At 41.8% G+C, this 19,135-nt stretch overlaps 1 protein-coding gene across 2 annotated transcripts in view; it reads left to right on the forward strand.

Annotated features, from left to right (window-relative positions):
• The window catches only part of PRUNE2 (prune homolog 2 with BCH domain), a 271,709-nt gene that overhangs the window by 209,881 nt on the left and 42,693 nt on the right, over positions 1-19,135 (forward strand). For both annotated transcript variants that reach the window (XM_082655958.1, XM_082655959.1), the window contains exons 10-11: positions 11,405-11,484; positions 13,400-13,600. In XM_082655958.1, coding sequence (XP_082512084.1) covers positions 11,405-11,484; positions 13,400-13,600 — 281 coding nt within the window. The remainder of the gene's footprint in view (positions 1-11,404; positions 11,485-13,399; positions 13,601-19,135) is intronic.

The following is a 19,135-nucleotide window of genomic DNA, read 5'->3' on the forward strand; positions in this document are numbered from 1 at the left end:
TTCCCACCAACAGTGTAGGACAGTGCCCTTTTCTCCACACCCTCTCCAGCATTTGGTATTTGTAGACTTTTTAATGATGGCCATTCTGACTGATGTGGGGTGATACCTCACTGTAGTTTTGATGTGCATTTCTCTAATAATTAGTGATGATGAGCATCTTTTCTTGTGCCTGTTGGCCATCTGTATTTCTTCTTTGGTTCTGACTTACTTAGTATGATAATCTCTAGTTGTATCTGTGTTGCTGCAAATGGCAATATATCGTTCTTTTTTATGGCTGAGTAGTATTCCATTGTATATATGTACCACATCTTCTTTATCCATTCCTCTGTTGATGGACATTTAGGTTATTTTCATGTCTTGGCTATTGTGAATAGTGCTGCTATGAACTATAGGGGTGCATGTATCATTTTGAATTATAGTTTTGTCCAGATATATGCCCAGGAGTGGGATTGCTGGATCATATGGTAATTCTATTTTTAGTTTTCTGAGGAACCTCCATACCATTTTCCACAGTGGCTGCACCAACTTACATTCCCACCAACAGTGTAGGACAGTGCCCTTTTCTCCACACCCTCTCCAGCATTTGGTATTTGTAGACTTTTTAATGATGGCCGTTCTGACTGATGTGGGGTGATACCTCACTGTAGTTTTGATGTGCATTTCTCTAATAATTAGTGATGATGAGCATCTTTTCATGTGCCTGTTGGCCATCTGTATTTCTTCTTTGGAGAAATGTTATTTTTAGTATTTTAAGGAACTTCCATACTGTTCTCCCTAGTGGCTGCATCAATTTACATTCCCACCAACAGTCTAAGAGCGTTCCCTTTTGAGAAATGAAATTGTATTCAAGTTGTTTTCATCTAGAACAGGGGTCAGCAAACTATGGCCTCCAGGTCAAATCTAGTTAGTTGGCCACCTATTTTTCTACCCAGTTTTATTGGAACATAGCCACGCCCCTTCATTTACATATCTTACGGCTATTTTTATGCTACAGCAAAGTTGAGTAGTTATGATAGAGACTGTGTGGCCTGCAAAACGTAACAAATTTAGTGTCTGTCCCTTTACAGAAAAACTTTGCCGACCCCAGCTCTAGAGAAGTCAAAGACTTAACTCCCCTGCCATGCCCTAGGGATCAACAAATATAACTGCTTGCGCAGCAGTTGGAAGAGTGGCTCTGTAGGGCCCTGTTGTTTGTATTTCTGGTGCCAGACTGTCCACACTCTTGAGCGACTGAGGGGAAGTAAAACCAAGGCAGTGCAGCCATTGCATTGCACTGCTGGGGAGAGGAATCCTTGTGAGCATATCCCCTCGGGCAGGATGGGAGGGCAGGGAGGTATCTACAGACTAGTCAGCACAAAAGAGAAATTCCAGGAGGTGCTGAGCTGCTGAAGTGGAGGGTGGGCAGGGCTGCAGGAGTCTGTGCTGAGACTCTGGTCACTTGGTCATCCTACAGGAGCTGCTGACTCTCGCCCTAAAGACTCTTCATTTCTGAAGACAAACGGTTGTCCACTCCTCCTCCGCCTCATTTCGCAAGAACCTCATCCTTACTTAACATGCCCATCCTCCCCCCCCCCCGCCCCTGCCCCGCACCGGGTCGTTCCTAATAGCATCTGAGAGGTGCTTTTGTCATTGTGGAAGAGGGCACTGTAAACTCTACACTGGGTGAACTTCACCTTATTATGTTTAGAGCAATTACTCCTTTGTGATATGACTTCTGTAAGAGTCACCTCGCATTTCTAAATTATGTTTTGAAGAAAGCTTAACTTGTTATCAAACGTAATTTGTTGGTAGACAATTTGAGTGGTCAAGTTCCAATATGTGGTGAGACCTTATGAGGAACACTCTGCTAGAGAAGTAGGGCATCCTCCCGTCTCTAAATAAGGGTGTTTATTCAATAGTTAGTTATTCCCCTCCACCACATGCTAGGCCCTCTGCTAAGCACTGGGAGTGCTTGCCTTCAAGGACCTCTGTGTGCATGTGTGGAGGGGGGATGAGAGTGGGGAGGAATGGGGAGGGTGGGGCCAGAGAAGTTAGGAATAGATGGTTGTAAATCATGAAAAATACCCACTTAATGTGAGCTCAGGGTACTGTTGGACTTGACCCAGCTGTGTGGGGTGAGGCTGAGATGTCTAAGCTGAGTTCTAGAAGACAAGCAAGAACCAACTGGGGAGTGAGCGATGGGAGAGGAGGTTCGAGTTCGGCCTGGAAGGCCAGACCGTGAAGCCTGGTGAGCCATTCTCTGGAGCCAGGACCCTTCCCTTGAGACAGTGGGGACATGAAAGGACTGAAACAAGAAGGTTAGATTGAGATGGTTAGATACTGAGTGAGCAATTTGAAGGGGGTGGGGAGTAAAATCAGAAACAGGTTTCTGCAAGGAAAAAATGAACTTGAACTAAGGTCTTAGCAGTGAAAATAAAGAGGAGAGGAGGTTGCAAATGTATAAGACTGGATGGTCAGGATGGTCAACTGGATTGGGAAGGAATATTAGAAAAAGAAGGAAATTAAGAATGATTGCCAGTTTGGGGATTGCGAGCTCACAGGTGATTGGTAGGGACATTCACGGGGATGGGGAAGGTATTAGCTGACCATTGCTGTGTAATAAATTATCTCGAAATTTAGCAGCTTAAAACAGCATTTTTTCTCTCACAGTTTCTGTGTCTGGAATTTAAGAGCAGATTAGCTAGGTGATTCTGACTCAGGGTCTCTTATGAAGTTGCTGTCGAGACATCAGTCATCTGAAGGCTCCATGGGGGCTGGAGGATCTGCTTCCAAGGTGACCCACCCGCATGGCTATTGGCAGGAGGCCTCAGTTCCTTCCTGGATTTTTACAGGAAGCCCTGGTTCCTCACCACCTGGATCTCTCCATAGGGCTTCCTGAACATCCTTAGGACATGGCAGCAGCAGGCTTCTCCCACAGTGGGTGATCCAAGAGAGAGCAAAGAGGAAGCCACGTGCTTTTTAGGACCTAGTCTGACAAGTCACACACTGTCACGTCTACCTTATTCTGTTCTTTAAAAGCAAGTCACCAAGTTCAGTCCACACTTAAGGAAAGGGGGGGTGTTAGGCTCCAACTTTTGAAAGGAATGTCAAAGAATTTGTGGACACTTTTTTAAAACTACCACAGAGAATGTAGGATGTAGCAGATCTGTGCAGAGGAAGATGCTGAATTCAGTTTTGTACGTGTTGAATTTTAAATGCCTGTGAGTAATCCAAGTTATGAACTGTAGATTCGCTTCAGAACCAAGTATATGCCCCTTCCCAGTGTGAGATTATGCCATTTAATTGAATCTTCTCAGTAACAAATATTGATATGTCTTAAGGTTTTAGAAAACATGTGAAAAAGAGAATAATATATACCCTGCAGGCAAGAGGTAGAATTCTCCATGCAGCCCTGTTCACGGCCAAGGATTTAATGAATTATTATCTGAAAGGAAATGTTTGAAATGCTATTTAGGCTTTCCTTCTATTCCTGCTGTGTTCCTCAAACTTTAGGGCTCATAAGGTTTACTACAGAGGATTTTATACAAAACGACATATGCTATAATTCAAGGGTCATTTGGACAGCAAGTGATTTTTGCTACCTGCAAAAAAAATTTTGAGAATTCAGCCCTGTGTAAGGAGACTGTATAATGTTTCTCTCCTCTGAGAACATGAGAACAGATGGCTGTGGTTTGTGGGGTTTTGCAAAATCCCTAGAGAAGGTGGTAACTGGGTGAGTGCCCAGTGCTTGTGTTCCTTTAGTTTTTTGTCATCTCCTTTCCCTATTCTCACCCCCTTCCTTATCTGCCTCAGCTGGCTGACTTATAGGAGTCACCACACTTATCTTTTCTAGGGTGAGTGAGGCCCAGTGGGGTAGCTAATTGTTGACAAGAGCCTCATTTCATGGGCTCAAACCCAGCTTCCTGTTGTGGGACCTAAGCGCCCATCCTTTCCTGGGTATCAGCTGGATTAACCTGAGTGTGAACCCCAGTGCCTCTGCCTTGCCTCCCAGTTGAGTAATGTGATAAGTGCCCTGGGGCACACAGGGTGGCATGTATCCTTATCTTAAATTGTCCAGCCTACTTTATCAGACAAGAATCCTGAAATGGCAACTCTCCAACCATTGGTCTTTAAAGGGCTAATTTATGTACTCAACAAAAGCAGGCAAGCACCTCATGAAAGGTTTTGTTTCTTCTTTTTTTTTTCTTTTCATTTTATCTCCACTCCTAGAGAAAGTGACTTATGAAGTCAGTCACAAGGGAACTCTCTCTTTATGTAATCATTTCCCAAAATTTATCAGCATAACCATATGGTATTTTTCTAAAGAACAATTAACATCCTTAACCTGCTACCCTATTTCTATGGAGCTGTATTTTTTAGTGGTCAGTCTTATAAGAATGATTATTCCCTAAAAGGGCTGTTGCCTGCTGCTGGGTGTGCATGCCCGCCAGGAAACATTAGAATCTAGAAGTGTTGTGTGTGCGCTAAGTCTCGGTTCACTGCTCATTCGCTATTAAAAAGAAACTGATCTCGGACAAAGCTAATCCTACAACAGTTAAATCCCTCCAGATTCATAAATGCTGGAAGGATATACAATGTAGAATGGGCTTACCTTTGTACCTGGTCTAAACTCAAGAGGGTGCATATAACCAGGTTCCAAAATTTTCCTTTTTCAGTTGATCTTTTACTCTGGTGTCAGGACTGCCGTGCTACTGCGCGCTAGTTTCTTTATTAAGAAGCAGAAGTACCAGAGACACAAAATCTACTAACATACATGGGATCCATTCTCAAATTGGAAGATTCTATTTACGTCACTGTTCCCCACTTGGTGGTATTTGTGATTAGAGGGGTGCCCAGATTCAGTATAAATAGCACTGAATCACCCAGGAGGACGGTTCTTTTTCCAACTTCTCGATTGAGTTGAGCCCTTAGATAATTCATCCATTTTCTTTTCTAATATCTGAGTTCAAGGCTATTTATTTTCCTCTAGGAATTTCTTTAGCTGCTTTCACAAGTTTTGACACGTAGGGCTTTATTGTTCATTTACTTACAGATGTGTTTTTAAATTTCCACAGTCTTTTTATGATTGATTTCTTATATATGGCCCTGAAGTCAGAAAATAAGGTACACACAATGTTGACTTTTGGTATTTTACAAGACATTCTACATAGTTTTCATGAGTTTGAAAAAATTGTGTATTTTTCTTGAGTGCCGATCTGTCCATTAGACCAAGCTATGTTAGTACTTTGTTCAGATCTTCTGTATCTTTATGCATTTTTTCAGATTGATTCCTAAATTCTTGAGACATTCAAATTTCCCCCCATGAAGTTAATTTCTCCTTATAATTTATATTCGATTTTTTGGCCTGTGTTGTTAAAAGCATATTGGCTCTGGGTCAATATATCTTCTGAGAAATTCCTCTTTTTATCATAAAGTAATAACTTTCTTAAGCCTTAATAATGCTTTTCTGCCTGAAGTCTATTTTGTTTGCTACTAATATTGTGACAATTGCTTTCCTGTGGCTATTGTTTTTCTGATATTTCTTTTTATATCACTTTATCATCAACACTTCTGCATTATTATTTTTAGATGTTCCTTTTTTTTTTTTTTTTTTTTTTTGCGGTACGTGGGCCTCTCACTGTTGTGGCCTCTCCCGTTGCGCAGCACAGGCTCCGGACGCGCAGGCTCAGCGGCCATGGCTCACGGGCCCAGCCGCTCCACGGCATGTGGGATCTTCCCGGACCGGGGCACAAACCCGCATCCCCTGCATCGGCAGGCGGACTCTCAACCACTGCGCCACCAGGGAAGCCCTAGATGTTCCCTTTTCTAGCCAGCATGGCTGCTCAGGGTAAATGGCACTGCCTGCTATGACAAACAACCCCAAATCTCAGTGCTTCAACACCACGAAGTTTTAAAAATTATTCTTTAATTATTATAATCTCTTTCATATTGCTTTTTGTGTTTTTTCTAAAGATTTATTGCTAGTTCTTCTGTTTACAGCATCTGCTGGCAATCCCCCATAGTGTTTTTCCGTAGTTTAGTTAGTAGTTTGGTGGGCGTGGGTGAGGGTGTTGGTGTGGGTTCACCTTTCAGAGGGTTTTTTCTTTCTCCTAAGTGGATTTCCAGTGAATCCTAGATAGTAGAAGTAGCACCATTAAGTGGTTTCGTATTTGGTTCTTTTGGAACCCTAGGACTCGAGGCCTTCAATGGTCCTAGGTGAATTTTCATTTTAATCTTTTGACTTGCGTTTCCTCCATCATTCAGGTAATATAAATCAAGACATACTTGGCATACAAGCAGTGTCTCTAATTCTCATAGGTTGCTTTTAGTTTTCCACCCAAGATTCCAGGCAGACTGTGCTTTCCAAGGCCAGAGGATAGAGTTTGTTCTCATCCCTCTTTCATTAATAGGGCTGCTTTTTAAGGGCCACGGCCTTATTTAGAAGTTCAGGGTCTAGGCGTTTCTTCCAGCACCTGGAGGTCACTTCTCCTGTGGGGCCCAAAGGCCTATGTCCAGTCCAAAATCCTGCAGGCTACCTTTCATCAGCTTTCTAGAATAACTCTTCATTTCCAGCACCTGGGGATTTCCCCCAGTCTCTTTCAAGTTTGGAAATGTATTAATTACTTTTAGGGTGTTCTGTCTTATATAGCATTTCTTTGGATTTATAATGATAAATGACATTACACCTTGCCAGACACTTTCTGATCCCTCTTTTTTTTTTTTTTTTTAGCAAATAAAGAAAAGTCTCAGAGGGAGAGCCCAGGGGTTTCTAGCTTGAATTTAATAGCATTGTTTTATTTTGATTATATTTAATTTATGTGACTATTTTAGGTGAGTGACTCTAAGTTTCCTTATATACAGTGATAACAAACCTTCCTTTCAAAACAAACTTAAGTCAATTTAAAGAAAAATATTAAGTAAATTGACAAGGGCTAGGTGGCTATGAGAAACCCATAAAGGTGCTATATTCATATTCAAGTTTATAGAATGCTTGAAAAGCAGTTGGTGGTCTTCTGAGCTTTGTCCTCATTTAAAAAAATGTTCCTATATGCTAAGCAAACCTAGACAAGAAGATGTTTATCATCACCCTGAGCCTGGGTTGAGAATGTGGGAAATGCCCTGATTTGGGTAATCCAAGTCAGGGCATAGTGCCAGTCAGATATTCCCTTCAAAACAAACAGCTGTACTGCTCAGAATGGGCTGGATTAGCACGTGGTAACAGAGAAACCCAATATCTCAGGGCAAAACAAAAAGATTTCTTTCTTGCTCATATATCCAACGATCTTTATCCAGTAGGGGCTCTTCTCCTCCCAGCCCCTGTTCTGAGCTCCTCCATAGGCACCAAGGCGGGGAACAGCACGTGGCACCTACACTTGGTCCTAATTCTTCTGCCCGGAAGTGACACCTGCCACTTCCGCCCTCGTTTCATTGATCAAAGCAAGTCACATGGCCACCCTAATTTCAGAGGAGGACAAAAGGCGGAGAGCCAGAACTATTTGGTGAAGAGCGATAATGTTTATAAAACCGCCCAGCAAACAGTTCTGGATCCGTCCTCTAGATGGCGACGTGGAGCCAAGCATCTGTTGGGGAGGTCAGCAATAGTAGAGTCAGACTCAGTGTTTATAACACCCCCAGCCTGTTGGGTAGCTCCCTTCCGTACAGAGAAAACCCCTAATTAGGTAGTGACTACGGTTGGGTAAGGTAAAATACTTAACCTTCACTATGGACTGATTTGTTACCTAACAGATCCCAAGAGGCTTCCATTCCCATTGGTAAAACTCCATGCTGTTCCATCGCCAACTACTCTGGCCACTTCATTTCTACAAATATTTATAGACCTAATGTATGAATGTGGTTGAAGTATTTACAGTGAGCACAACTTGGGTTTCTGCCAGGTTTGCCTCTGGGCTGTTGTGGTGCAGCGTTCCTTCTCTGTCCCTGGGGTTTCCTAAAAACTCCGCACGGCCTTCTGTAATATCTGTGGATTTGTGAGTCCCTCTCTTCCGATCACTGCCTGGTCACAGCTTCAGCTTCTCTTTTCCCTCAGGTATGCCGCCTCTGGTTTTCTAGCACTTTCTTAACTGCGTCTCTGTGCCGTAAAGGGGCGCTGAGAGACAAAGGCTCTATTTACTAACTTCAGTGAGTCCAGGGCACTTATAGGCTCTGTGGAGATTTGTGCAGCACTGAAATTTTCCCTTACCGAGGCTGAAACCCCAATTTTAATAACCTTAATATATGTTTTGTCCAACCATGACACAGACTTCTGTTAAATCACTGATCCTGCTATGATGTTTAAAATGAGGGAACACAATACCTTACACTTAGTGAATGCCTTATAATTTCCAGAGTATTTTCTCATGTATTCTAGTTATTGTTTATTCTCCACAGTCACTGTAATATTCTGTATTCATTAGCTTCATTTAAAATCACAAAGACGGTCAGCTAATTTTCTCAGAGCTTGTCAGTACTAACCGTAGAACTGTAACCCAGGACTATAACCTCATATCCAGGACCCTTTCAGTTATTCCATGATGTTGCCTATAACTCACAAACATCAACAAAACCTACAAAATTTTAAGATGGATACTATCTGTCTATTTTTTTTTTTTTTTTTTGCGGTACGGGGGCCTCTCACTGTTGTGGCCTCTCCCGCTGCGGAGCACAGGCTCCGGACGCGCAGGCTCAGTGGCCATGGCTTACGGGCCCAGACGCTCCGCGGCATGTGGGACCTTCCCAGACCGGGGCACGAACCTGCGTCCCCTGCATCGGCAGGCGGACTCTCAACCACTGCGCCACCAGGGAAGCCCCATATCTGTCTATTTTTAAACCCTTCATATTTATCTTGGAGCTAAGGCCAGCACCCTTATGTGCTCTCTGAAGCAAGTAGGTATGATGTCATTTTTTTTTTTTTTTAGGTTGACTCATAGGCAACTAGAGAAAATAATGTACCTGTGCATTTAGGGGATTTCAAGTTCAATAGTTCAATCCAACACATATTTATCGGGTATTTATTTCTACCAGGTGCTGGAGATGTAATAGTAAAGAAGACAGACATGGTTTCTGTCCTCATGAAGCTTCAAGGCTAATGGAGAAGGCAATTATAATAGCAAAAAGAACTACAATAAAGCAGATACCATTCGTTTCTTTCAGTGTTCTTTTCAGGCATTGCACAGTCTCTCTTTTATTGGAGAGGAAATGGAGGCACAGAAAGATTAAGTAACTTGCCATATGACACACAGTAAGGGGTGGAGCTGAGATTTGAATCTAGCTGCTCTCAACAGCAGCATTTTGCTACTTTTCAGGTACTACAGGGTTGATGTCAAAGAGAACGCACACAGATCACTTCAGATGACGAGGGGTCATTGTAAGGAGATTGGAAAAACCGCAACAGCATGGGAAACCTAGACAGCTATCCCTCTGGGTCCCAGGACTTTCAAACTGGGGCCTAGAGCAGGCCTTCTCTTTGCCTACCACCCCACCTCCATTGCTGGACAGTCTGGTTTGCTGCACCCCATGCGGTGCGTCTCTGGCAAGGGTTATCTTGTTCCTGCCAATACGTTTATTGCCTTTGACTCACAGGCTGACCCCTTGCTCACTGTTTTTCGACTAGGGTGCAGGACTCATTTCAGAGAACATATAGGGCAGAAGCCACAACAAGTGTATGGAGAAAGAAACTCCCTGGGGTTGTGTTTTTGAAGGGGTCTGTGGGGTTGACGGGTAAGGACACAGGCATTTACTTCTCTCAGGGGAGCAGTGCTGAATTGCTGGTGACAGTCCTCATTATTATTTTTTATTATTATTATTTTTTATTTTTTTGCTGTACGCGGGCCTCTCACTGCTGTGGCCTCTCCCGTTGTGGAGCACAGGCTCTGGACGCACAGGCTCAGCGGCCATGGCTCACGGGCCCAGCCGCTCCGCAGCATGTGGGATCTTCCCGGACCGGGGCACGAACCCACGTCCCCTGCATCGGCAGGCGGACTCTCAACCTCTGCGCCACCAGGGAAGCCCCTCATTATTTTAACTCCATCATCCCATCTTCACCACAAGCATGAGGCTGGTCTGTTTCATTCTTCTCCATCCTTAGCACAGAGTAGACACTCGATACATATTTGCTGAATAAATGAAGCAAGCACAGTTATCACTACAGACACAGGATTTTGTTTACGTCATAGACTTTGTTAACAATAAGGGGTTTAACTTGAATCCTGAAGAAACTGATCATCCAGGTAAGCAAACTCCAAATGTTTGGTAGACCCAGACTGAGGTGGAGAGGAGTCGCAGTAAGAGAGGGAGGGAGGGATTAAATTTAGAACTTTAACACTAAGGTTTATCATGTTTAAATTTAGATTAGTGTCTACATCAGAGGTATTCACCCTAGATGAGTAAAATTACATGGAAGCCACCACGAAGAAAAATATATTATCGTAGGGAGGGTGGGAGGGAGACGCAAGAGGGAGGGGATATGGGCGTATATGTATAGCTGATTCACTTTGTTATACAGCAGAAACTAACACACCATTGTAAAGCAATTATACTCCAATAAAGATGTTAAATATATATATATATATATATAATCATGATAAATGGGGATGTACTGAACGAGGGTCAGGAGATAAAAATAAGTCAAGGGGAATTTACTGTGAACAGTGATCAGCTTCCTACAACAGCATATAGATTTGCCACAGTTTCCTCCAGTATTTGTCTGTTCCCTTCCACTAGTCTTACCAAGTGGGTAAGTCCTGGGTTCAACAGTCCCGGGTTCAACACTGATTAGGGAGAAAAGATGGTAACTCATGACCAGAACCATCTTCACCAACTTATATTTCACAATGAATCTTTAAATATTCAAAGAAGGAAGGAAAATAACATCAGTTGGCACCTTCTCAGGAATGTTGGGCACTTTACATTCATTGCTTAATCTTTCAACAACTCAGTGAGGTAGGTGGTATATCCCTGTTTTACAAACAGGTCAGCAGAGTACGCTTTCCTCTGTCCACGCAGTTTAGGTAATATGCTCAAATTTACAGAGGAAGAGATATATACAAAGTCAAGTCTGTACTTACTCCAAAGCATATATATTGTATCCCTTGTTGAAAAAAAATTAAATGTCCCCTTAAGTATATTTTATTAGTTATTTGCTTCTCCTGTTTCTGAATTTCTTACTCGAGGTGTGTTTACTTATGAGAACTGGCAGAAGAAGTGACTCACTCTGTGCACAGAGTAAACTCCGAGTCCGTGGTTCTCATTCACAGTAACTGCAGAAAGTCTGTATTCTAATTTAGGGCCACTTACAATGGATTCAGTACACATACTTGGTTTATTGAAAATGCCATCCTGGAATCTCTGGGTTTCCTTTTCAAAGAAAATTAAATCCCACACAATTTTTTACACTCTTTGCTTTGTGTTTGTTTGTTTGTTTTTTCAGATTACTGTTAGAGGATGTGGGCATGGACATCCCCTTTGAGGAGGGAATGCTGAGTCCCAGTGCGGCAGACATGAGGCCTGGTGAGAAAGCGTTCATTCATTTTCTTCAGCAGTGTTCTATATCCAAACGTGTTCATTATTCAGTGAGAGAACCATTTCCTGTGCATCCAACTTGTGATATCAGTGATAAAAGTGAAGAGAGGAAAAAAATATGTGTGAGGAAGGTGTTAGGCTTGATGTGGTTAATTTCAGAGCTGACTTGAATCATCACCTAGTGTGGGCCACCCTTTATCTACTGGGCCGTGCCTGGATCTGCCAATGTTTTCAGTTCCTGTGATAACTGGCTGCTGCTTATCTTAATACCAAATTCTAACATCTAAGTTCCCCAAATTTATACGTAAGTGTGAGAATATTAAAAATTAGCGATTTAATATTAAGGATGCTCAGTATCCTGATTATTAAAAAGGAAAAACAAACAAAAAACCCCAAACTACGCTTTACAACCCAAGGCATATACAAAAAGGAATTAAAAAATTTCAGTGGCAACCTATATGACTCTCACTCTGTACTAGGTTCACTCCTTTGCACTGTACCAGCTACAGGATCATACCAAGATCCTGAACCCTGACATTATCAGTCAAGCCTAGAATTGAGAAAGAAGGGAGTCAATTTTTTATTTCTGTCCGAGTATTTAAAGTGCATTCTTCAAAGTACTAATCATGTGACATAACTATTCTTAAGTGTTCTATGGCCGAATAAGCATGGTAGCCACCGTACATCTGCTCCACTCTTCAAGGTCCACAATTCACGTGAATTGTGGGAATTCCCTGGCAGTCCAGTGGTTAGAAATCTGCACTTCCGCTGCAGGGGGCCCAGGTTCGATCCCTGGTTGGGGAACTAAGATCACACAAGCCACGTGGCGTGGCCCAAAACCCCCCCCAAAATGTTATATACATAACATTTCTACCATCACAAAAAATTTCTTTTGGACAGCACAGCTCTGAGAATCCCTGTAATATGGAAACCCAATGTTTTACAAACTGACGGATCAATAGAAACATTTTTTCAAGTAATACATAAAAACATTACATGGAACACAGTTTAGGTGTTGTCTAGACAGAAAAAAAAAAATCTTAATGACAAAGAAACAGTGTCAGCTTCCTTAGGACAAGAGACAAGACTAGAGTTAGAATTCCAGAATTGATGGGTATACCAGATGGCCTTCAAAACATTTTGTGATAGGGAATCCTGAAATTGTTTTGTTAAGGTATCTCTCTAACATTGTTTAGTTGGGATCAACTTGGTTAAAAATGACTTCTCCAGCTCTGCTTCTGTTAAGTGAAAGGCTCTTAAACAGCAAGATGCATATTACAGTGAAAGAGTGGGAGCTAATTCCATGAGCCTTACACGAGGAGACTATCACTACGGTACAGGAACCAATGTCAAGCCATATTGGCATAAGAATTAATGAGTGCTTGATCCAGGAATGTAATCTGGGAGGGTACCTCAGTTTTATTACAAAAAAAAAAAAAAAGCCAAAGAAAGTTCACAACAGAGATGTCAGGAACTAAAGAGACGTATTTTGGGTTGTCTGTAAACATTACAGATAAAGTTTGTATCCTCCATTTCAGAGGAATAAAGTCTCCATGAATCACTATAAGTTATGTGTAAAGCTTAACTGTTTTTCTTAAGTAATATGCATCATAAAAAATTTGATTCAGTAGTGTATCAATGTCAAGTTCTCAAACCTGAACAGGGCAGTTCTAAAAACTAGATCTCTGCTCCCACTTCCTATTTCTGCATGGCCAGGGCTGAGGTAGCCGGGGCGAGCCAGTACTGAGGCCTGCTGGCCAAGAGTGGGGTCTAAATCCCACATGAGGACTTTTAGCAGGTGTGCCTTTGCTGAAAGGCCTTAACACCGCTTCTCACTGGGGCCCACACCCACTGTTGGCAGCCGTGTATATGGTCTAATAATGTTGCTCTTTATCTTCTTTAGAACCTCCTAATTCTCTGGATCTTAATGGCAGTCATCCTCAGAGAATCAAACTCACAGCCCCAAATATCAATCTGTCTCTGGATCAGAGTGAAGGGTCTGTTCTCTCTGATGATAACTTGGACAGTCCAGACGAAATCGATATCAATGTGGATGAACTCGACACCCCTGATGAAGCAGATTCTTTTGAGTACACTGGGCATGGTAAGTGGCCAAGTTGGCAAGGCCAAAGTTAAGTGAAAAGTGAAAGATTATCTAATCTTATCTAATGTCATCTAGGTGGCTTTAGGAACAAACCTCTCATTGTGTTGCTGGTGGCTCTTTTCTGTGATTTCTAGAAGCTTCTGTTTGTATCTCAGGTCATAGGTGGACATGATTGACGGTTTAGAGCTTGACAGAACAGGTATGGCTCACAGAGGTCATACATAGCCATCACTCCTTTGTTAAACCCCTACTTTATGCCAGGCCTTGTGCTTGGCTGGGGTTGTAGGGCCATGTTACGTGATGTGTTACAAGTGTTACATGTAGGGCCATGTTACATGCTGTGTTATAAGAAAACCGGGACTGAGTTTGCAGAGAAAGAGAATTTAATCTAGAAGATAAAATTAGAGGTGGAAAAATTAGAGCTTACCGGTTTCTCTGTACAAGCTCCCACTGTCTGGAATGTTCTTGCCCACAGATCCTACCTGGGTGGCTCCTTCTCTTTATTCAGAACTTAATCAGATGTCATCTTCTCAGAGGCCTTCCCTGACCTCTGTAATCAAAGGCATTCCCCACACCACCACCTAGTCACTCTCTAGCCCAGTATTCACTTTATTTGCCATGTGTCACACTAATTGAAATCGTATCATTTAACTATTTGCTTGCATCTCTATTTTCTTTCTCTTCCCACTAGAATGTCTGCTCCACAAGGTCAGGGACTTTCTTATGTTTAGTGCTATATCCCCAATAAAGCAGGAAGGAAGGAGGGATGGGACAGGGTGTGCTGGGGGAAAAATAAAAAGGAAGAAAATTGGGGCTTCCCTGGTGGCGCAGTGGTTGAGAGTCCGCCTGCCGATGCAGGGGACACGGGTTCGTGCCCCGGTCCGGGAAGGTCCCACATGCCGCGGAGCGGCTGGGCTCGTGAGCCATGGCCGCTGAGCCTGCGCATCCGGAGCCTGTGCTCCGTGGCGGGAGAGGCCACAACAGTGAGAGGCCTGCGTACAGCAAAAAAAAAAAAAAAGGGAGAAAATGAAAAGCTGTTGGATCAAACACTGGCACTCCTGATATGATTACCAGTCTTATTTTAGTTCTTTCTCTTGCTCAATGAAATTGCGTTTAAGAAATATATACAGATACAAAGCACTTGCTTTAAAAAATGGCATCATGTAGTTTCAGTTTTACAGGGTGGCATTCTCTGACTTTGTAGTATTTGAATTTGAAAGTAAGAGAATCCTGGCTACAGCTACTGCTTTGATACACTTTGAAAATGATTAAAAAAGAAATACCACAATTGAATGATGCCCTGACTTATTTAGAGCTATACTGATTCCAGCAGTTTCTTTCATAGAAGAACATAGTTATGAAATTAGGAGAGTCATCATCAAATTACTTGCATCATCAAATTACTTAAGTCAACCAATGGTCATTGAGCAACTAGGGCTATAACCACAACCAGCATAGATTCAGACCCTGCCTTCACAGAGTATAAAGCTTTATTTCCTCAAGCTAAGAAAACAGGAAGTGGCTAAACTACTTGTATTACAGATGATCATGTTTAAGTAGAGATTTTATATTGCATTTTTATCATGTTCTTGGATTTTTATAGTTATCAGGATATTTGACCCTGTAGGTTGAAATACACAAATAGGAGGTGAAAGGTCTTGAATTCATATTCTTTTCTGCCATCTCAGTCACTCTTCCCCAGCTACTCCATCCTTTCCAGCTGACCCCAGCTCTCCCAGCCCTTCTTCTGCTAATAGATCTTCAAGTGTAAAAGTCAAGCATTAACTTAAAATCCCAGAGAAGACAGCTGTGGCAGGACCCTGCTCGCCCCTCCCTCTCCTCCCCCTGTGCTTTCCTGTTGCCCTGGAGAGCTGTGTCACACTACATCTGAACCTTTTCTTTTTATAAATAGTAAAACTGTCAAGCAAAGTGGTGGTGGCTGAGCAAACTGGTAATTAAAGCTGCCACTTGCTGACACAGTTCTTTTTATTTAGTCGACACAGTTATGCTGAAAGAACCAGATTAACAGCCACAACCCTGCTTTTAGGTCTTAAACTCAAAGGAGAGAATTTTAATGTAAGTTGAATTTTAAGTCCACCTTGATTTTCATATGAAGGATGTATGTTCAGACACTGTTTTAAAAACAACAACATTAAACACTGAAAACACAAAGTGCCTCTGAATAGCTATATTTTATAAACATGCAGATACAGATAACTGACTATAAAGAGAGAATACATTAGCGTCCCAAAGTATGAAATTAATGTTTGGAAAGCTGCATGGTTTTCTTGTTTGTTGTGTGAGCATTCTGAACTAGGCATATACATTCTAAACAAAATTGGAGTTTTTAAGGCACAGGCTTTCAAGAGTGTTTGGTCAGTAATTAATTTTATTTAATGAACACTTTTCACAGTGCTTACTGTGTGCCAGGATCTGTGCTAGGTGCATTATAAATATTAACTATATTAATGCTCACGTCACATCTATGAATAGGTATTATGTTACCCCCAGAGGTTAAGCAATTCACCTAAGGTCACATAGCCAGTAAACGTCAGAGCCAGCATTCAAAACCTGAGTTGTCCCCGACTCCTGGGCCATGCTCTCTCCATAAATATACTGACAGTGAACAGGAGGATCTTTTGCTAGGTTAGGCTAGCGCACCTGAAGTCAAGCCTGGTGACCCAGCCTCACATCTACATTCCCTTTTATCCAGCCATTTTGCGGTGACTTGAGGGCCCTTAATTTCTCAAGTGCTTGAAGGATGTTTACACCATTTGCCTGTTTTATTCAGTTGATGCTCACCAAACACTGCTGCCAGGTTATTTGCCCACAGTGTGATTTTGCTTACGGAAAATTTCTGAAGCTCACTATCAAAAGATGTTAAATTAGTCTTCCCTCCCAAGCTATTTTCTTTAATAATTGTGTCCAAATGTCATTCAAAGTACCGACATAATTAAGGCTTGACTTCCTTTGATATTTAGAAGTGCCAAAGATATCAGAAATATGTAGATAGTGAAGGATTTAACAGGCCAGTCTTTCATATTAAGGGAGATCTGAGCTTTTTTTTTCTTTTAATACTTTATTATACTAATCCTATAAACTTAAAAATATCCAAAGGTCAGAAAATTGATGATGACCTATTTCTGTTTTCCAAACCAACCGCAGAGTTATTTTTACCGTAATTCAGGTCTCAGCAAAGCCATTTCATAAGGGAAATGGAAAAATGATAGAGAGTTTTAGCCTGAATATTTCTGATAAGAACATTATAAGAAACACTTATGTGCTCTTATATTTTTTCTTCCTAGGCTAAGCGATGTTTAGTGACCTCGTTTAAGCTATCTTTTCTAAAACTAACCCCTAATGACAGACAGTTTCCTATGTGAATAAGATGCCCTAACATTTTTTCCACATAATCAGATAGTCACTTCATTTAACTTCCTTATCTGCAGTCTTCCATTATTTCACAGCCTACAGGCAACCAGCTTATAAAATCAATTCCCTGTTTTAACTCTGCATATTAACTAGTCAAGCGTTAGGCTTATTCTGTTTTACCCACAAGCAACCTTATGCCATAATGATAATGTGGTATGAAAGGATGATTTTTTCCTTGTATTTTTGTATGCTGAGTTTTCACATTCAAATTAACTACGTACCTGTTGTCACCTGAAGAACTTTAAAGACTTTCTTAGCTGGGTACAGGATGTCTTTCCTCTAACAAGTAAAAGTGCAAACCCGGGGTGGGGGGCAGAGTGTATGAAAAAATGGAAGTCGGAAGACCATTGAGCAAGTTACTCTTGTTGCCTGGGACTAAGACGTACCTAGGACTCTAACAATAGCAAAGAAGATGGAGAAAGCCCGTGTTTGAACCCCGGCTATGCTCTTTCCAACTGTACTGAACTATACTTCAACAGGAAAAAAGTGAAGAATTTTCTCAGTTTGTGATACTGGCAAAAGATGAAGCTGAACTTAAGCTTCGTTCTGTCAGGAAGGGTCCCTAGAAATATGTTCACATCATTACATGCTTTTGTAAAAGTTTGAAGAAAAAAAAAAAAAGAAAAGATTATTTTCCTTAAAAAGCTCCCTCCCCCCAAAACTATATACACTTCAGGCTCAAACAAACCTGAATCCACATTGGATACTAAGTGACATAAAAGGGAGCGATGAAAGGTATCTTAGGAATGAAAATTCAAAGCTAGTTTGTAAACCTCTGGGTATTTAGCATAATACTAAACATGTCTTGAACGATGAGTGTCATTTAGAAAGCACTCCTCCTACGAATTAAATTAGTAACATTCAACCTAATGTTCTCTAAATCAATAGTCTAGATTAATACACAGCATGTCCAGGATTCAATTATGCCTAATGTTAGTGATCAAATACGTCATGAATAATACCTAACCTCATTTTCTTCCTGGGAGTGATTTCTAACATTTAATACAAATAAAGAGGCTCTTTGGCTTAAAAAAAAAAAGTTCAAACATAATGAATGTCTTTTAAGGCATTTTCAGACTGTTCCCATTATCAGTGCAAGATCACAACATAGAAAGCTAGTCCCCTTTACAGATGTATGTCCCTACTGGAGGCCACGGCTGGCCTCATTGCCTCATCTTTTGTTAGTCTGTGTGATCACCAACAGTGGACTCTCCACTGTGATCTGTTAGCACAGGATATTCAGGAGCCTGTGTACTACATCTTCTCACCAAAGGCAAAAGAAAATGGTCAAGTTGACTTCTCCCCTGTGTACCAAGGCTTAATTGACTTCAACAGTCGCCAGGGAGAAAAGCCTGTTATTCAGAAAAGGAGACAAAGAAAATCAAGCATTTCTTAGTGAAGAGAGCATGAGACCAAACATTAAATTTGGAGGACCTGGGGATAGAGAGTTAAATGAGACCGGAAAATTTTGCAAATAGTGAGAAAATGATAGCAATGGGAGGACGGTAATTTATAGTTGTAGCAGAAGAATTTTTTTTTTAAAGTAGTTTTCTCATATTTTTAAAATTTAATTTAATTTTTTATTTTATTTCTGGCTGCGTTGGGTCTTCGTTGCTGCACGCGGTCTTTCTCTAGTTGCGGCAAGCGGGAGCTGCTCTTCCTCGTGGTGGGCGGGCTTCTCATTGCGGTGGCTTCTCTTGTTGTGGAGTTCGGGCTCTAGTCACGCGGGCTCAGCTGTTGCGGCACATGGGCTTAATAGTTGCAGTGCGTGGGCTTAGGAGTTGTGGCCCACAGGCTATAGGGCGCACGGGCTTCAGTGGTTGTGGCGTGCGGGCTTCAGTAGTTGTGGCTTGCGGGCTCTAGAGCGCAGGCTCAGTAGTACTGGCGCACGGGCTTAGGTGCTCCACAGCATGTGGGATCTTCCCAGACCAGGGATTGAACCTGTGTTCCCTGCACTGGCAGGCGGATTCTCAACCACTGCGCCACCAGGGAAGTCCCAGAAGAATTATTAAGTTTGGGAAGATCCATTAATTAAAGGGAGTAAAATAAAGCTACTTTTACTTCCTACTAGCTTAGATTGTTGACTTCCAGAATTGAACACCT

This window comes from Grampus griseus, assembly GCF_964374135.1.
Source record: "Grampus griseus genome assembly, chromosome: 6".
Lineage (NCBI taxonomy): Eukaryota > Metazoa > Chordata > Mammalia > Artiodactyla > Delphinidae > Grampus > Grampus griseus.